Below are 13,945 nucleotides of genomic sequence, written 5' to 3'. Positions count from 1 at the left end.
TATGTGTGTGTGTGTGTGTATATGTGTATATATATATATATATATGTATTTATATATTTACAAGTTTATATTCATAGTTATATTCATATTTACATATGATTTATATTAAACATATATTATATATATTTCTTAAATCTATACATGTATGTGTGTGTCTTTATATATACGTATAAATATACACAGTACACACACATTATGTAAACACAAACTTATTTTGAATGCAATTAATCGCAATTAATTGATTTAACAGCACTACTTATGTCTGTTAATAGTTTATTTACCTATTTTTAACTGATTTTATCTTGTTCTTGATACAAAAATAGCCTTAGATTATAATATAGCATAAAATAACCAAATAAATCAAATGATTAATCGACTGACAGTCCTAATTCAAGCTGTTTGTGTTTTCTGCAGCTCAGATGAAGTGCGGTGTGGATGAGTTCCTCTGTAAGGACTCGGGCCGCTGTATCCCGTCCCGTTGGACATGTGATGGAGAGGACGATTGTGGAGATGGCTCAGATGAACCCAAAGAGGAGTGTGGTGCGACAGCCTTTATTTTCTCTATTTATACCTTTTATTAATTAAAAAATGTTGATTTGTCGTGGAAGTGAATACAAATGATTAATTTTATTCTCTTTATTTTGTTTAATTTGAAAAAAGTGAATAATTACATCGTATTTTCTTGAAGTAGATGAGAGAACATGTGAGCCGTACCAATTCCGCTGTAAGAACAACCGCTGCGTGCCGGGCCGCTGGCAATGTGACTATGACAATGACTGTGGCGATAACTCAGATGAGGAGAAGTGCGGTATGTATCTCAACTGACAATGACCATAGCGTTACTGCTTCCTGTTCACACACCTGAGACTGCATGTACGCCAGTTATAGGAGTGAATCTAGTGGTTTATTATTATTTTTGACTATCACGTATGTCTGTGGGAGGCATTGTGGGTATTGTTCCTATGTCATGGCTCACTCACATTGCTCACTGATGCATCTCACATCATGTTGTCTCTATTCTTCATTTCACACTGACCCATTGGCTTGACTCAGAGGTAGGTCTCTCCTCCCTCCAAACCACCTACCTATTCCTGGCTCCCTTTCCTTCTCCTCTCTTCTCATCTCCTCATGATTCCATGCGTGTTTATGACAGAAGTGGCCAATTGCTGCTTCTGCTCCCTGGTGGAGAAATTATATAGTTCATTTTCCTCCTCGAAATTAAATAGTGAAGCTTCTAGCAGTGAACATTTCTGTTTATACGCTCAGATCTTGAAACTTGAATAAAGTTTGATTTGGGTTTGTTTTGTTAACTGTGGTTTTGTTGTCTTTAAAATGAAAGTGTTTATAATGATTCTGAACTAATTTGTAGGATTCCCATGGTCATCATCGTACTGTGTGATTGACAGGAGATCTGACCAATCAGAACACCAAATCTCCGACAGGAGAGTCCAGTGCATCTAGGACGTATTCACAGGGCTTTACGGTTTCCACATTTTATGTTACAGCTTCATTCCAAAATGGATTAAATTAATAATTTTACCCAATTCTACAAACCATACCCCATAATGACAATGTGAAAGCTTTTTTTAAATCTTTGCATATATATATATATATATATATATATATATATATAAAAAAAATCATTTCTTTTGAAAATTGATCATCATTATGTGGGAACCCTGAATGTGTTGGTAATTTTTCTCGCTCTCTAAGCTGACCTATAGACCTTGTCTTGAAATGTGTCCCTTTCTTTCCTCCTGTTTTCCTTGTAGTTGTTGTGCTGTCTGTTTTTTTTTTCTTCAATATTAACATTTATGTCTCTCTCTCTCACCCTACCAGTGCCACGTCAGTGCTCTGAAAGTGAGTTTGCCTGCACTAACGGCCGTTGTATTGCTGGGAGGTGGAAGTGTGATGGAGATCATGACTGTTCAGATGGATCTGATGAGGTACTGCAGTTCACTGGCCTGCTTCACCATCTCATATAAATTGGGTATAGCCAGTCTATAAACTGCAATTATCAAGGGACCATTTATTCAGTGCTTAAATGCAATGTTCCTCCATTTTCCCTGAAATGAATTTCCTAGCGAACCAAATTATTCTTCCTGAATTATATGGAAAACTTTGTCATTAGTTTGAACACACTTCACACATTTTTATTTCTCATGATTTAAAAAACCTTTTGTAGACGAAAATAAATTCTGCATATTAATTTCTTTACAAAGGTAAGCATTTCAAAGGAATGGTTCACCCAAAAATTAACATTTGCTGAAAATGTACACACCTTCAGGCCAAGATGTAAATGACTTTGTTTCTTCATCAGAACAGATTTGGAGAAATTTACATTTTACATCACATTGCTCACCAATCTACATTGCTCACCAATTTTCTAATTTCAATAGAAAAGACCATCTTCAGTGAATGGGTGCCGTCAGAATGAGAGTGCAAACAGCTGAATTTATATTTAAGACAATTGTAGTTGTTGCTTCCAACTAAAATATGAGCTAAGAAATATAAATGTAGTTTAGGTTTCTTTAGCTGGTTGGTTTTTGTGGTTATTACATATAGTAAGTCCATTTGTGGCACTCAGCACTTAATTGTAATATTACATATTAAACTCAGTACATATATTATTGTGTCTCTCAGCATGGCTGTGATCTGAAGTGTGAGGAGGATCAATTCCAGTGTAAGAATGGTCACTGTATCCCACTTCGCTGGCACTGTGACGCTGATGCTGACTGTATTGATGGCAGTGATGAAGCGAGTTGTGATATTTCTGGTGAGTATGCATGTCTGCTTCTTTCTGAAATGGGCTTATTTATGTGTCAAATGTCCTTTTTAAAATACAATCGCAAGTATCTCACTTTTTTATTGCTCTCTTTCAGTGGCACGGCACTGCCCCAATGATGAGTTCCAGTGTAATAACACTCTGTGTAAGCCGCTGTCCTGGAAGTGTGACGGGGAGGATGACTGTGGAGATAACTCCGATGAGAACCCTGAGGAATGCAGTAAGAACTCACACACACAGTTGAATTGTAATAAAAATGATCAGCGTCCATGACAAATATTTACAATTCATTTGCAATGTTTTGTTGGTGATGAATAGAAAAATAACATTAATCCATGGCAAGCTCAAACTGTAAATTTCTTCCTTTCTATAATTCAGGAAACTTCCAGTGCCCACCCACTAGAAATTTCCGTTGTCGGAATAATCGCGTATGTCTCAGGAGTGGCAAGCGCTGTGATGGTGTGGACAACTGCGGAGACAATTCAGATGAGACCAACTGTGGTGAGTCTTCTGCTCTGACGTGCCTCGATGATTTTATATCAGACTCACTGAGTGTTTTCATGACCTGTGCGACATGGTTCATGTTTATATAGGAGACCACACATCCACATGCGATAAAGACCAGTTCAAGTGCAGCAATGGCAAATGCATCAGTGCCAACCTGCGGTGCAACTTCTTTAATGACTGTGAAGATTACGGATCAGATGAGATTGGCTGCAAGACAGGTAAGATGCTGCCATCTATATGGAATCCCACATCTACATTTAATAGTTTCTCATAATGCCAGTGTCCATCTTTGTGGATAAAATCCGCTTTGATTTTATAGTTTGATATTTAGAAAGGGCTCTTAAATCCTGATTGAATTGACTTCATGTGTCTGTCTGTGTGTTTGTAGACACCATGCTGAATGACTGTAAGAGTAACAAATCTCTATGTGGAGATGGTGATGAGGCTCACTGCATTTCCAACGGCACAGACACATTCTGCTCCTGCAAACAGGGTTTCCAGAACGTTGGACACAACACCTGTGAAGGTACTTAGTCTGCAATCTTAAAAAGGCTTACGACTTTCTTTTTATGTCAGTGAAGGTTATCACCACCTGCAAATCAGCATTTGATAAATTGTTGTGTTCTCTTTTTAGATAAGAATGAGTGCAAGCAGTTTGGTATGTGTTCTCACATATGTAACAACACCAAAGGCTCCTACAAGTGCAGCTGCCACAAATACTTCACCAGGATTAACAACACATGCAAGGCTGACAGTATGTGCTGATTTTATTCTTTAAATCACTTTGCCTTAAGAGTTGTGCATGCTCTCCAATGGATTCACCTATGGAAAACATTTTTGCGTGTATCTGCAGGTCAAAACATTAGTAAACAGGTCCTCTACATTGCGGATGATAACGAGATCCGCAGTCTAAATCTTGATATGCGCAAGTGGGTTTATGAGCAGACATTCCAGGGCGACGCCAACGTGCGCATCGATGCCATGGACTTGCACGTCAAGACCAACCGCATTTTCTGGACCAATTGGCACACGTCTGGCATTTCCTGCTTCCAGCTGCCATCTCCATCCTCACCGTCAGGTCCTATGTCTAACTCTCACCGCAACACGAGGCAGAGCGAGGGCAGTGTCACCAACCTCGATGTAAGTCAAGACATTCTGTGTTCATTATTAAGCTTCATGCTTTGCAATACCTTTTCTGAATTTTCCCTGTCTCCTCTTTAGATTCCAGGTTTGAAGATGCCACGTGGAATCGCGGTAGACTGGGTGGCTGGTAACCTCTACTGGACCGATTCGGGACGTGATGTGATCGAGGTTGCTCAGATTTCAGGCCAGCACAGGAAGACACTGATTTCTGGCATGATTGATGAGCCTTATGCCATTGTAGTGGATCCTCAGAGAGGGTAAGAAGCATATACTGTACTGTATGTTTTCTTAATTCTACAGTAGAATCAATCGCTTCAAATAGATCATTTTTGTTTCATATATCAGAACCATGTACTGGACTGATTGGGGGAATCATCCAAAGATTGAGACGGCAGCCATGGATGGGACACTCAGACAAACCCTGGTCCATGAGAACATCCAATGGCCTACAGGTCTTACCAGCGTAATGCTGCTTTTAACCATCTGTATCCATGAAATTAGTTCACTGTCTTCAAATCAAATCTATGTGTTAATGCATACATCTTCTCTAAAACAGGTCTTGCAGTGGACTACTTCAATGAGCGTCTGTACTGGGCAGATGTCAAGCTCTCTATGATTGGCAGTGTGCGTTTGGATGGCTCTGACCCTGTAGTGGCTGTATCCAACATCAAAAACAGTTCAGTAATGCTATTATGCTCTGGGATTAAAGCTTATCCTTGACTGTATCTGCTAACATGTATATTTAGCTACAATATAATATACACTACCATTCAAATGTTTGTTTGTTTTTATTACTCACAAAGGCTACCATTTATATGGTTAAAGAAACTGTACAAAACAGTAATATTTTAAACATTAATCAGCTTCTCTTAATTTCTTACAGACCTCCTCCACCCCTTCAGCATTGATATCTTTGAGGATTACATTTATGGTGTTACCTACACCAATAACTTTGTCTTCCGGGTTAACAAGTTTGGCAAAGGTCAGGCGGAGAATCTGACCACTGGCATCAACCACGCAACTGACATAGTCCTATATCACCGCTACAAACAGCCTGAGAGTGAGTTTCTGTGTGAAAGTGTTTGTGGTTTGGACACATTTTTTAGGGTCTGACTGCGAATATGAGTGTGTGTTTTTTCTGCTATCTAAAATGTGTATTTTTTTTACAGTGACTAACCCATGTGATAGGAAGAAGTGTGAATGGTTGTGTTTACTCAGTCCCAGTGGGCCAGTGTGCACCTGCCCTAATGACCACATCCCTGACAACGGTACCTGTACAGAGGTGCCACCAGCGACCCAGTCCCCCTTCAGTAAGAACCTCCTTTCACACTATATCCTAATTCATATTATGCAACAGCCAGAACAATGCTGAAGCTACTTATTACACTGAAATATAGGGAAAAAAACATTTTGAGCTTGATTGAATGCATTTATCATATTAAATAAAATATTTTTTCTGATACTTCATGAGCATAAATTAATTTCTTAGGCATTTCTCAACATTATTAAATTATAAAACTTGATATGTTCATTCAGACAGTCATCTTTAACATTTTTCCTTTAGCTCCTACATGTAATGTTCAGTGCCAGAATGGTGGCAGCTGTTTCCTCAACGCATGGAACCAGCCCAAATGTCGCTGCCCCACCAGTTACAGTGGACAACGCTGTGAAATCAACCAGTGCAGAGACTACTGTCAGAACGGAGGAACCTGCTCCCCGTCACGCACAGGTACACACACTCACAGACACGTTGTGCCGTTGTGGCCAGGGTTCTGCACATTTATCTTTATAGCTACATCAGCAACACTTTCTGTTTCGTCTCTTCAGGTGCTCCTACCTGCCGCTGTCAGACTAGCTTCACTGGCCCCAAATGTAACCTTCATGTTTGCAACAACTACTGCCAGAATGGGGGCAACTGCACTGTCAACCAGGGCAACCAGCCAACCTGCCATTGTCCAAAGGGCTTCTTGGGTGACCAGTGCCAGTACAGTGAGTTTAACTACTTGTCACCTTAAAGAGGGTTCAGTCTTTTCTAAAATCTCCATTGTCTTAATGTTTTTTTATTAGGTGTTTGCATCCAAACAGAAGTCTTACTAAGAAATGAAGCAAAGTCAAATATGTACTGGGAATCAATCTGTGCAGGTCATTGTGAGGACTTCTGTAAGAATGGAGGTACTTGTATGGAGATGATGGACGGCACTAAACATTGCCAGTGTTCTGAGTCGTACTTTGGTCCGCAATGTGAGCTGAACAAGTGTGAATACTGTGGCACGGGCAAGTGTGAAGTGCTAGGCAGTGGGATAACATGCAAGTATGTACCAGCATATTCAACTCACTGGGCTTTCATAGTCTTCCAACATTAAGCCTTAGCTTGTTTGAAATAAGGAGTCGTATAAATATGGATCAGTTGTGTGCTATTTATGTGGGTGCTATGATAATTTATGTTCTTCTGTGTAGATGCGCTAATGACATCCAGGGGCCTACGTGCTACACCTGTGATGACTTCTGCATTGAGGGCCAGTGTTCTGTAGACCCTCATACTATGCTGCCACAGTGCAGGTAAAGTGGACAGAGCTGTATAAAAGAAATTGCTTTTATGTTCTTGCAAATGTTTTGTTGGTAAAAAGAAAAAACACCAACATATAAAATCCACATAAAATGCACAATTAAACTGCAAATAGAATATAGAAAATAGAAAACAAAAATAGGCCTAATACTGAACCTTGTGGTACCCCAGATAAAAGATAATCTGTAAATAAATTGAATTCTGAATTCTGTACTTGAGATAGCTGACAAACTTGTCTATAGCATGATCTTAAAAACCTATAATAACATGATTCTGTATAAGGATTGCCAGTAATGTAAAGTGTGTGTGTGTGTGTGTGTGTGTGTGTGTGTTATGTAGGTGTCACACAGGCTGGTCAGGTTTCCGCTGTGAGCTCAATGTCGCCCCTGTTCAAAACTCAGACTCTGGAAGTAAGTGCCAGCATTTCTTTACATCTCATTTAGTTTGGCAAGGTAAACAAAAAGAAGCTTTGCATTGGAAAAGTTTTTTTTGTATGCCTGTTGCTATGAAGAAATCTGTGCAATAGTATAATAATGATGCATGTTTCTTCTTTGTGTAGGTACTCCATCAGTCGTCATCCCAGTGGTGTTACTGCTCTTACTTGCACTGTTAGTGGTTGGTGCCATCTTGTGGTACAAGAAGAGAATGCGTGGGTAAGTACATATAACAATTTCAGTGTGCACAAAGGAACTCAGAGGCTATAGTTTTAGCCAAAATTATTTTGTGTAATGATCAGACTTTTTTCCTGTCGTCGTCTTCATTTTGCTGTAGAGCAGGGATCTTTGACTTTTTCAGTTCGAGGGCCTTAGTTTTGGTGATAGACCTTATATAATAATTACATGATTATATATTATACTATATTTGTTTGGCTGAAGGAAATAATTGTACATAATTATTTTGTATAATTGTACATAATTATTTTGTATGATAAGGGTATGATTATATTATACATTTTTAAATATTTGTTTGGTTAAAGGAAATATTTTACATGTAATTATATAATTGTTTTTTATTATTTTATAATTGTAATTCTACATTGATTTTAATTATCATGTTATAAAACAGATTTTTGTTGAATACATATTAAGGCCGGGATTTAGTCTAAATTTAGTCTAAAGTTGGTGAGCCCGATTCAACATGTTGAATCAACGTCGGGGCCGTCAGCGAGAGTGAGAACTCTGATTGGATGTTCAGTTTAGCGAACGAGTCCGTGCCCGCAAATTAAAGCGAAAGTGATGAAAATGAGCAAATAAATAAAGGCAGCACAGACAGAAGGCTGTTCTAATATTACGTGATCTTACCAAAGCATTCCAATGTGCAAATATTTTCACAAAAACATGAGCCGCTTAAAATGAAGATAGTTTATCAAGAAAGAGCTTTTTTGTTTACGTTTAGTATATCGACGTATATCTCGTATATACTTGTTTCGGTTTTTCCTTTTGAATGAGGAATATATACAATTGATAGCTGCTGATATAGACAGTCAGTTCCTCTGACGCAGGCGCAGAGAACGCATGTGTTAGTTTGCAATCGGCTGTAGTCTGTGCAGTGTGTTCAAGCGCAGCTTTGTGGTCCAGACGCTGCCGACACAAGGTGACAACACCATCGGCTTTCGTCGCTGCTAGTTCGTTGAAGTCGGCTTGGAATGTCCCGGCCTTAAGCTCATACAATAATTAGCAGACCCACTTCAGTACCCTGTTGAAGACCCCTGCTTTAGAGCATTAATTCCTGCACATTCCTCTTTAATTTAACACTAAACTCAATTTCCAGCTCTCTCACTTTCTGTCTCTGTGGTTAAACTGCATCTTTCTGTCTCTCAGGTCTGTGAGGCGGGGCAAGCCCAGCTCCAGATGTTCGCGGTAACTCTGACTCTATAACAGCAGGGTCCCATTCTAGTCCATCCTCTCCTCTCTTCCTCCCCATCATCATACTCTACCTCTCTTTCTCCCTGCTTCTCCTGCCTGATCCTGTGCTGTTACTGTGGTATTCCTGTGGTTTTTACCAGTTTCAACACAGGGATCTATTGACGACAGCTAAAATAGATCAACTGGTTGGTGCAAGACGTAGCGCTGGGCTGCGTCCTGTCCCTCTCCCTCCTCCTCGCACCATCCTGTAGACGTGTGTCCGTTTTATATGTCCGTGAGAGCAGTGTCGCTGTGCTTTAAGTGTTTGGCACCTCATTGACCGTAGTGGACCATGTCTTGTGGATATCCAGCTTTCTCTAAGACCCTGCAGAGTTGCTCACTCTGGCTGGCAGTCTCCACCTGAAAGCACATGGATGGTTCCTCAAAGTATCATGGCTCCTTGCACTTGTGTTTATACGACAGGAGAGACCCTGGTGGATGTAGCTGTGTGTCTGTGTTTGTGAGTTGCTTGGATATAGGCTACTTTGTGTGTGTGAGTGTAAATTCCTGTGCCTTGGCTCGGCCTGCAGAGGTGTGTTGCGTAGAAGCTTGGACAAAGATGTAACTGCTTACTGGTGTTTGTGTCCGCAGCGCTAAAGGATTCCAGCACCAGAGGATGACCAACGGAGCCATGAACGTTGAGATCGGGAACCCGGCGTACAAGATTTACGAAGGAGAGCCTGACGATGACGCAGGGGAGCTGCTGGACTCTGAGTTCGCTCTGGATCCAGATAAGGTTGGCACCTTTGTTATTCTCCAACCCCCTGGTTAGGGGTCTTGCGTACTATATTTTTGTCATTTAGATTTTTTGAATATTATTTATTATAATTGTATATTTTAAAGTGTATATTTTTTAATCATTAGTTTCAGCTGAAATGTTCTTTGTGCTAAAATGTTTAATATTAAAGTATAAAATAATTTTATGTTTTGTATAATATATGAATGGTGAATGGAATGAATGCATGTACAACAAACTATATGAGGTGAATCCAGTAGTAAATTAACTGTTTTGAAAATAGATATGACCAGGTTGTATATACAAGACGCATATACAAGACTGGAGAAACCAGTTTGTGACTTATGTAAGAATCTTTTGAGTGTAAAACTTATTTTAATAGAATGTCCAATTTTAAATGAAATTAGACAATGTTTTTATTCAGAAAATAAATTAAAAGACATTTTTAAAAAGGTCTCTCCTGGGGGGGGAAAAAGCATTTTATTATTTATTAAATTGAAAGATTCTATGTGATTTTTTTTTATCAGCACTATTTTTGTTATTTGTATGTTTTTGTATAGTGAGTGTGTCTTAAGAAAATGTTATATTACTGTAAATTATATATTGAAATAAGACTGTTAATGTTGCCATGAATATAGACATTGTTGCTGATGTGGTGTTAAAACATAAATAAATGTATATAATATATGAAATGCATAAAATAGTTTTATATATTTATAGTTTATAATTATTGTCTAATATCATTAAAATCAAAATGACAATATTACACAATTATATTTTATATCATATATATTTTGTTAATGTTATTTTAGATTCAATTATATATAATTTTTTATTGTTATTATTGTATTTAGTTATTATTCGTGATTGATTTATATATATCAGTGTGGGTGTGTGAAAAAATGTATATATTTCAACCAAAACTTTAAATACAATATTTAAATACAATCATAATCTATTGAAATTAAAATAATAATTTAAATAGTTTTTAAAATATTTTTCTATTTTATAAAATAAATATATGATCATATATTAAACTTTTTAATTATTAGTTTGGTAAAAGAAAATATTTAACAATTTTAAATAGGGCCTAATAAATAATTATATATATTTTATTTAAATATTAGTTTGGTTGGAGACATTATTTAACTTTTATTTCACTTTTTCAGTCTAAACGTTTGTCTTGAATATCCATTTTTCATACTGTATATTAGGGATGCACGGTGTTGGATTTTTGCCGATATGCTGATAATTTTCAACTCATTTTGGCTGATAGCCGATGCCGATACCGATATATAATTATTTTTAATTTTGGTTAGTTTTTAACAAGAACTTATTTGTTAGAATTAAATAAACAATAATAAAGTTATTTTATAATGACAGTACATTGAAGATTTGAAAATAGCTATAAATAAACTATATATTAATAACTGCATTTTATTTTATGATTTAACATTTGTAAATAATCTAAAGCAAAAGAGTTGTACAAATTCTGAAAATCTTTCAAAAAGCTCATAATTTGTTTTAAAAATATAACATATTACACATTAATGAACGTATATATAAAATTATTTAATTTAAGTGTCATGTTTGTGAAATTTTTTTTTTTCCCCCATGTAAGTTTCTGACTTTTAAATCAAAACATACTCATGATTTTATGGCATCAATTACCGCTTTATTTAATCAGAAGTCTAAATATTATTTGTGTATTTTGCTTTCATTTTATTAGAAGTAGGCCAACAGCACCCCCTACGGAATTAAAACTCCTTAACGAGCGGGCATTAGGACTTAGGGAGGCTGCCGCTACTGCCACTGCACATGCTATTACTGTTTACTCTATCATACACCGAAGGCCTCATTCTGTACGTGCTTTCACAGATTAAATGCAGTGATCCAAAGTAGTTAATCTAATCACCATTCAGGCGAAACTTTGCTTCAAGAATGAGCCACAATGCTGACGTGATCTAATCGCTAGCACACCCTGAGCACATGCGAGTTAATGTATTCCTCTTATCGGCAAGACATATAGGCATAATTTTTCATATCGGGCTGATGCCGATATTTACATTTAAAGCCATTATCGGCAGATTCCGATGTTGGTCCAATAATATTGTGCATCCCTACTGTATAATGTTGGTATTGCATAAATTCACTTAGTTTTTAGTTTATTATTTTTAATATATGTCATTAAAATAGTTTGAAAATGTAATATAGGCCATTAATCTTCTATGGGCTATAAAAGTAATCATCAGCTTATCTGCATCTGTGTCTCTCTTGCAGCCCACAAACTTCACCAACCCCGTCTACGCCACACTCTACTTGGGCGCCCATAACAGCCGTAACTCTCTGGCCAGCACAGACGAGAAGAAAGAGCTGCTGTCTGCAGGAGACGACGACATGGGAGACCCGCTGGCGTAGAGTCACGGCCGGATGCCTGCCCTCACGCAGACCGTTATGCCTTTACATGTCAAAGGAAAAGCAACAAGAGCAGGAACACTGTACAAAATGTAAAAAAAAAAAAAAAAAAAAGACAAAAATTAAGGACACTTTTGTATGTGATCGCAGTATTATATTTTATTCTTCGAGAAATCCTTCTGGTCAACAAAAGAAAGCATTTTCTATACATATATTTTTTCTTTCCTTTTCCAGTTTTTTTTTTTCTTTTTTAGACGTTTGCATACCTAATTTCTCACCCTTCCCCTCCATTTAGCCACTACCTCTGTGCTCAACAAGATGCCAACAACAATATGGGAAATCAGTTTTTTTTTTTTTTTTTGGTTTTAAGTTTATTTTTGTATGAATTGTATAGAGATCAATGTTTCTTTTAGGAAAAGCAAAATTGCCAAGTGTTGCTAATGAAATGTAAGGGAGGGGGGCACGGCCGACTGAATGATACTGATGCTGACTCGGCCCGTGTGTGATTTCAGATGGCTGAGAACGAATATGCGTGCGTGAGTGTTGCGAGACGTGGACGAGTCAGCATCGCTTTTATTTCTATACTGTTATCTCAGAGAACAACGCTTACGATGATTGTCATACTCCTTGCACAGATTGATTTTATATATATTTACATAAACAATTAACAAAGTGTCTTGACAAATATACCCAGGAATACAAGCAGACACCCGTACGAATAGCAGTATAATAACTGTCTTTGTTTTAGCTTTGTTTTTTTAACGGATGAAAAGATGTGGATTGAATGAACGATTGAGTGAATCCAAACGGATGGTAAATGTAAGGTCATTCCAGAACTGTTTCCAGGGTATCAGTGGCCTTGGTATGTACGCAAGCGGTACGTCCAAAGGATGTGGGCCTCATCTGACGCCATGTCTTCCAGTACGCCGGAAACAGCCAGGAGAAACACGCAGATGATTGTCGTCTGCTCTCGGTCGGTGTGGATTCGACAGAACCGCTCCATACCACTTCAGTGGAAGCTGTATGTCACTTTTAGTTCACTAGTTTGTCTTATGGACTTTATGCTCAGTGTAAGTGCATTCCTGTGAGGTTCGTGTGGATCCAGTAATAACTCACTGCCTTGCTGCTACTCTTCCCATCATTCTCATCTGCCTGACCAGTAGAGAGACTCGGCCAACCCTGCTTGCGGCCGAACGTCCACTGCTTCTAATGGAGGTAACCCGTAGGCTAATGCATGGATCCAACAGCTCATAAAGACTAGCGTCGGCTCAACAGATACATGTCAACAGTATTCATCCGAGCATCTGGACTTAACGTAAAGTGTCTGCTCTGTTTACGATCAAATGTAATTTAGTACGGCCCTCGGTGGCCTTTTACTGTCACAGATGACTAGTGTCACAACCCTGCAACAGTTTCTGTAGTTTTGTTGGTTAATTTTTTTTTTTTTTATATATATATACAAAATAATTAAACTGCTTTTTATAGTAGAAATGCATGGTGGCTCAGCCCTTCTTTTGGAGAGATGGTGTGATGTTCGTTTCTTTTGTTTCCAGCTGGAGATCTTCATGAATCACAGACAATAACACATATTAAAAATAAAAAATGTGTTCATAAAAATAGAAGTGGATTCTGGATTGGTGCTCTGCTCTAGCTTGGTAATGGGTATAAGTGGTCAGTTTAGAAGCAGTTTTCCCAACGGAGTCCATAAGTCAAAGGTCAGAGTCTCCAGGAATGATGGACAAGAAATGTTAATTTGTTAGATTTTGTAAGGTTTATGTCTCAGATGTAATAATATTAGCTGCAAATACAGAATGCATTATTTAAATACTGCTAAATCTAAATGCATCATTTAAATGCTGAATCTAAAACAATTATTGTCCTAGTACTAG

The 13,945-nt window shown here is 37.8% G+C and overlaps 1 protein-coding gene across 1 annotated transcript in view; it reads left to right on the top strand.

The window, feature by feature from the left end:
* LOC107568402 (low-density lipoprotein receptor-related protein 1-like) overlaps window positions 1-13,541 on the top strand; it is a 131,244-nt gene extending 117,703 nt beyond the window's left edge. Inside the window, exons 61-83 of the mRNA XM_016254375.1 lie at window positions 415-540; window positions 692-808; window positions 1,840-1,946; window positions 2,644-2,776; window positions 2,883-3,005; window positions 3,164-3,286; window positions 3,379-3,510; window positions 3,681-3,818; window positions 3,927-4,046; window positions 4,146-4,432; window positions 4,514-4,692; window positions 4,781-4,887; window positions 4,992-5,111; window positions 5,319-5,495; window positions 5,605-5,745; window positions 6,000-6,164; window positions 6,263-6,424; window positions 6,578-6,746; window positions 6,893-6,994; window positions 7,341-7,411; window positions 7,561-7,654; window positions 9,497-9,641; window positions 11,922-13,541. Of these exons, the coding sequence (XP_016109861.1) occupies window positions 415-540; window positions 692-808; window positions 1,840-1,946; window positions 2,644-2,776; window positions 2,883-3,005; window positions 3,164-3,286; window positions 3,379-3,510; window positions 3,681-3,818; window positions 3,927-4,046; window positions 4,146-4,432; window positions 4,514-4,692; window positions 4,781-4,887; window positions 4,992-5,111; window positions 5,319-5,495; window positions 5,605-5,745; window positions 6,000-6,164; window positions 6,263-6,424; window positions 6,578-6,746; window positions 6,893-6,994; window positions 7,341-7,411; window positions 7,561-7,654; window positions 9,497-9,641; window positions 11,922-12,059 (3,176 nt within the window). The 3' untranslated portion in view covers window positions 12,060-13,541. The remainder of the gene's footprint in view (window positions 1-414; window positions 541-691; window positions 809-1,839; window positions 1,947-2,643; window positions 2,777-2,882; window positions 3,006-3,163; window positions 3,287-3,378; window positions 3,511-3,680; window positions 3,819-3,926; window positions 4,047-4,145; window positions 4,433-4,513; window positions 4,693-4,780; window positions 4,888-4,991; window positions 5,112-5,318; window positions 5,496-5,604; window positions 5,746-5,999; window positions 6,165-6,262; window positions 6,425-6,577; window positions 6,747-6,892; window positions 6,995-7,340; window positions 7,412-7,560; window positions 7,655-9,496; window positions 9,642-11,921) is intronic.
* Window positions 13,542-13,945: the final 404 nt, after the last annotated feature.

This window comes from Sinocyclocheilus grahami, unplaced genomic scaffold (genome assembly GCF_001515645.1).
Source record: "Sinocyclocheilus grahami isolate Dianchi unplaced genomic scaffold, SAMN03320097.WGS_v1.1 scaffold1240.1, whole genome shotgun sequence".
Taxonomy (NCBI): Eukaryota; Metazoa; Chordata; class Actinopteri; order Cypriniformes; family Cyprinidae; genus Sinocyclocheilus; species Sinocyclocheilus grahami.
Note: the sequence above shows the minus strand (reverse complement) of the source record. Positions and strands in the feature narration are given on the sequence as shown.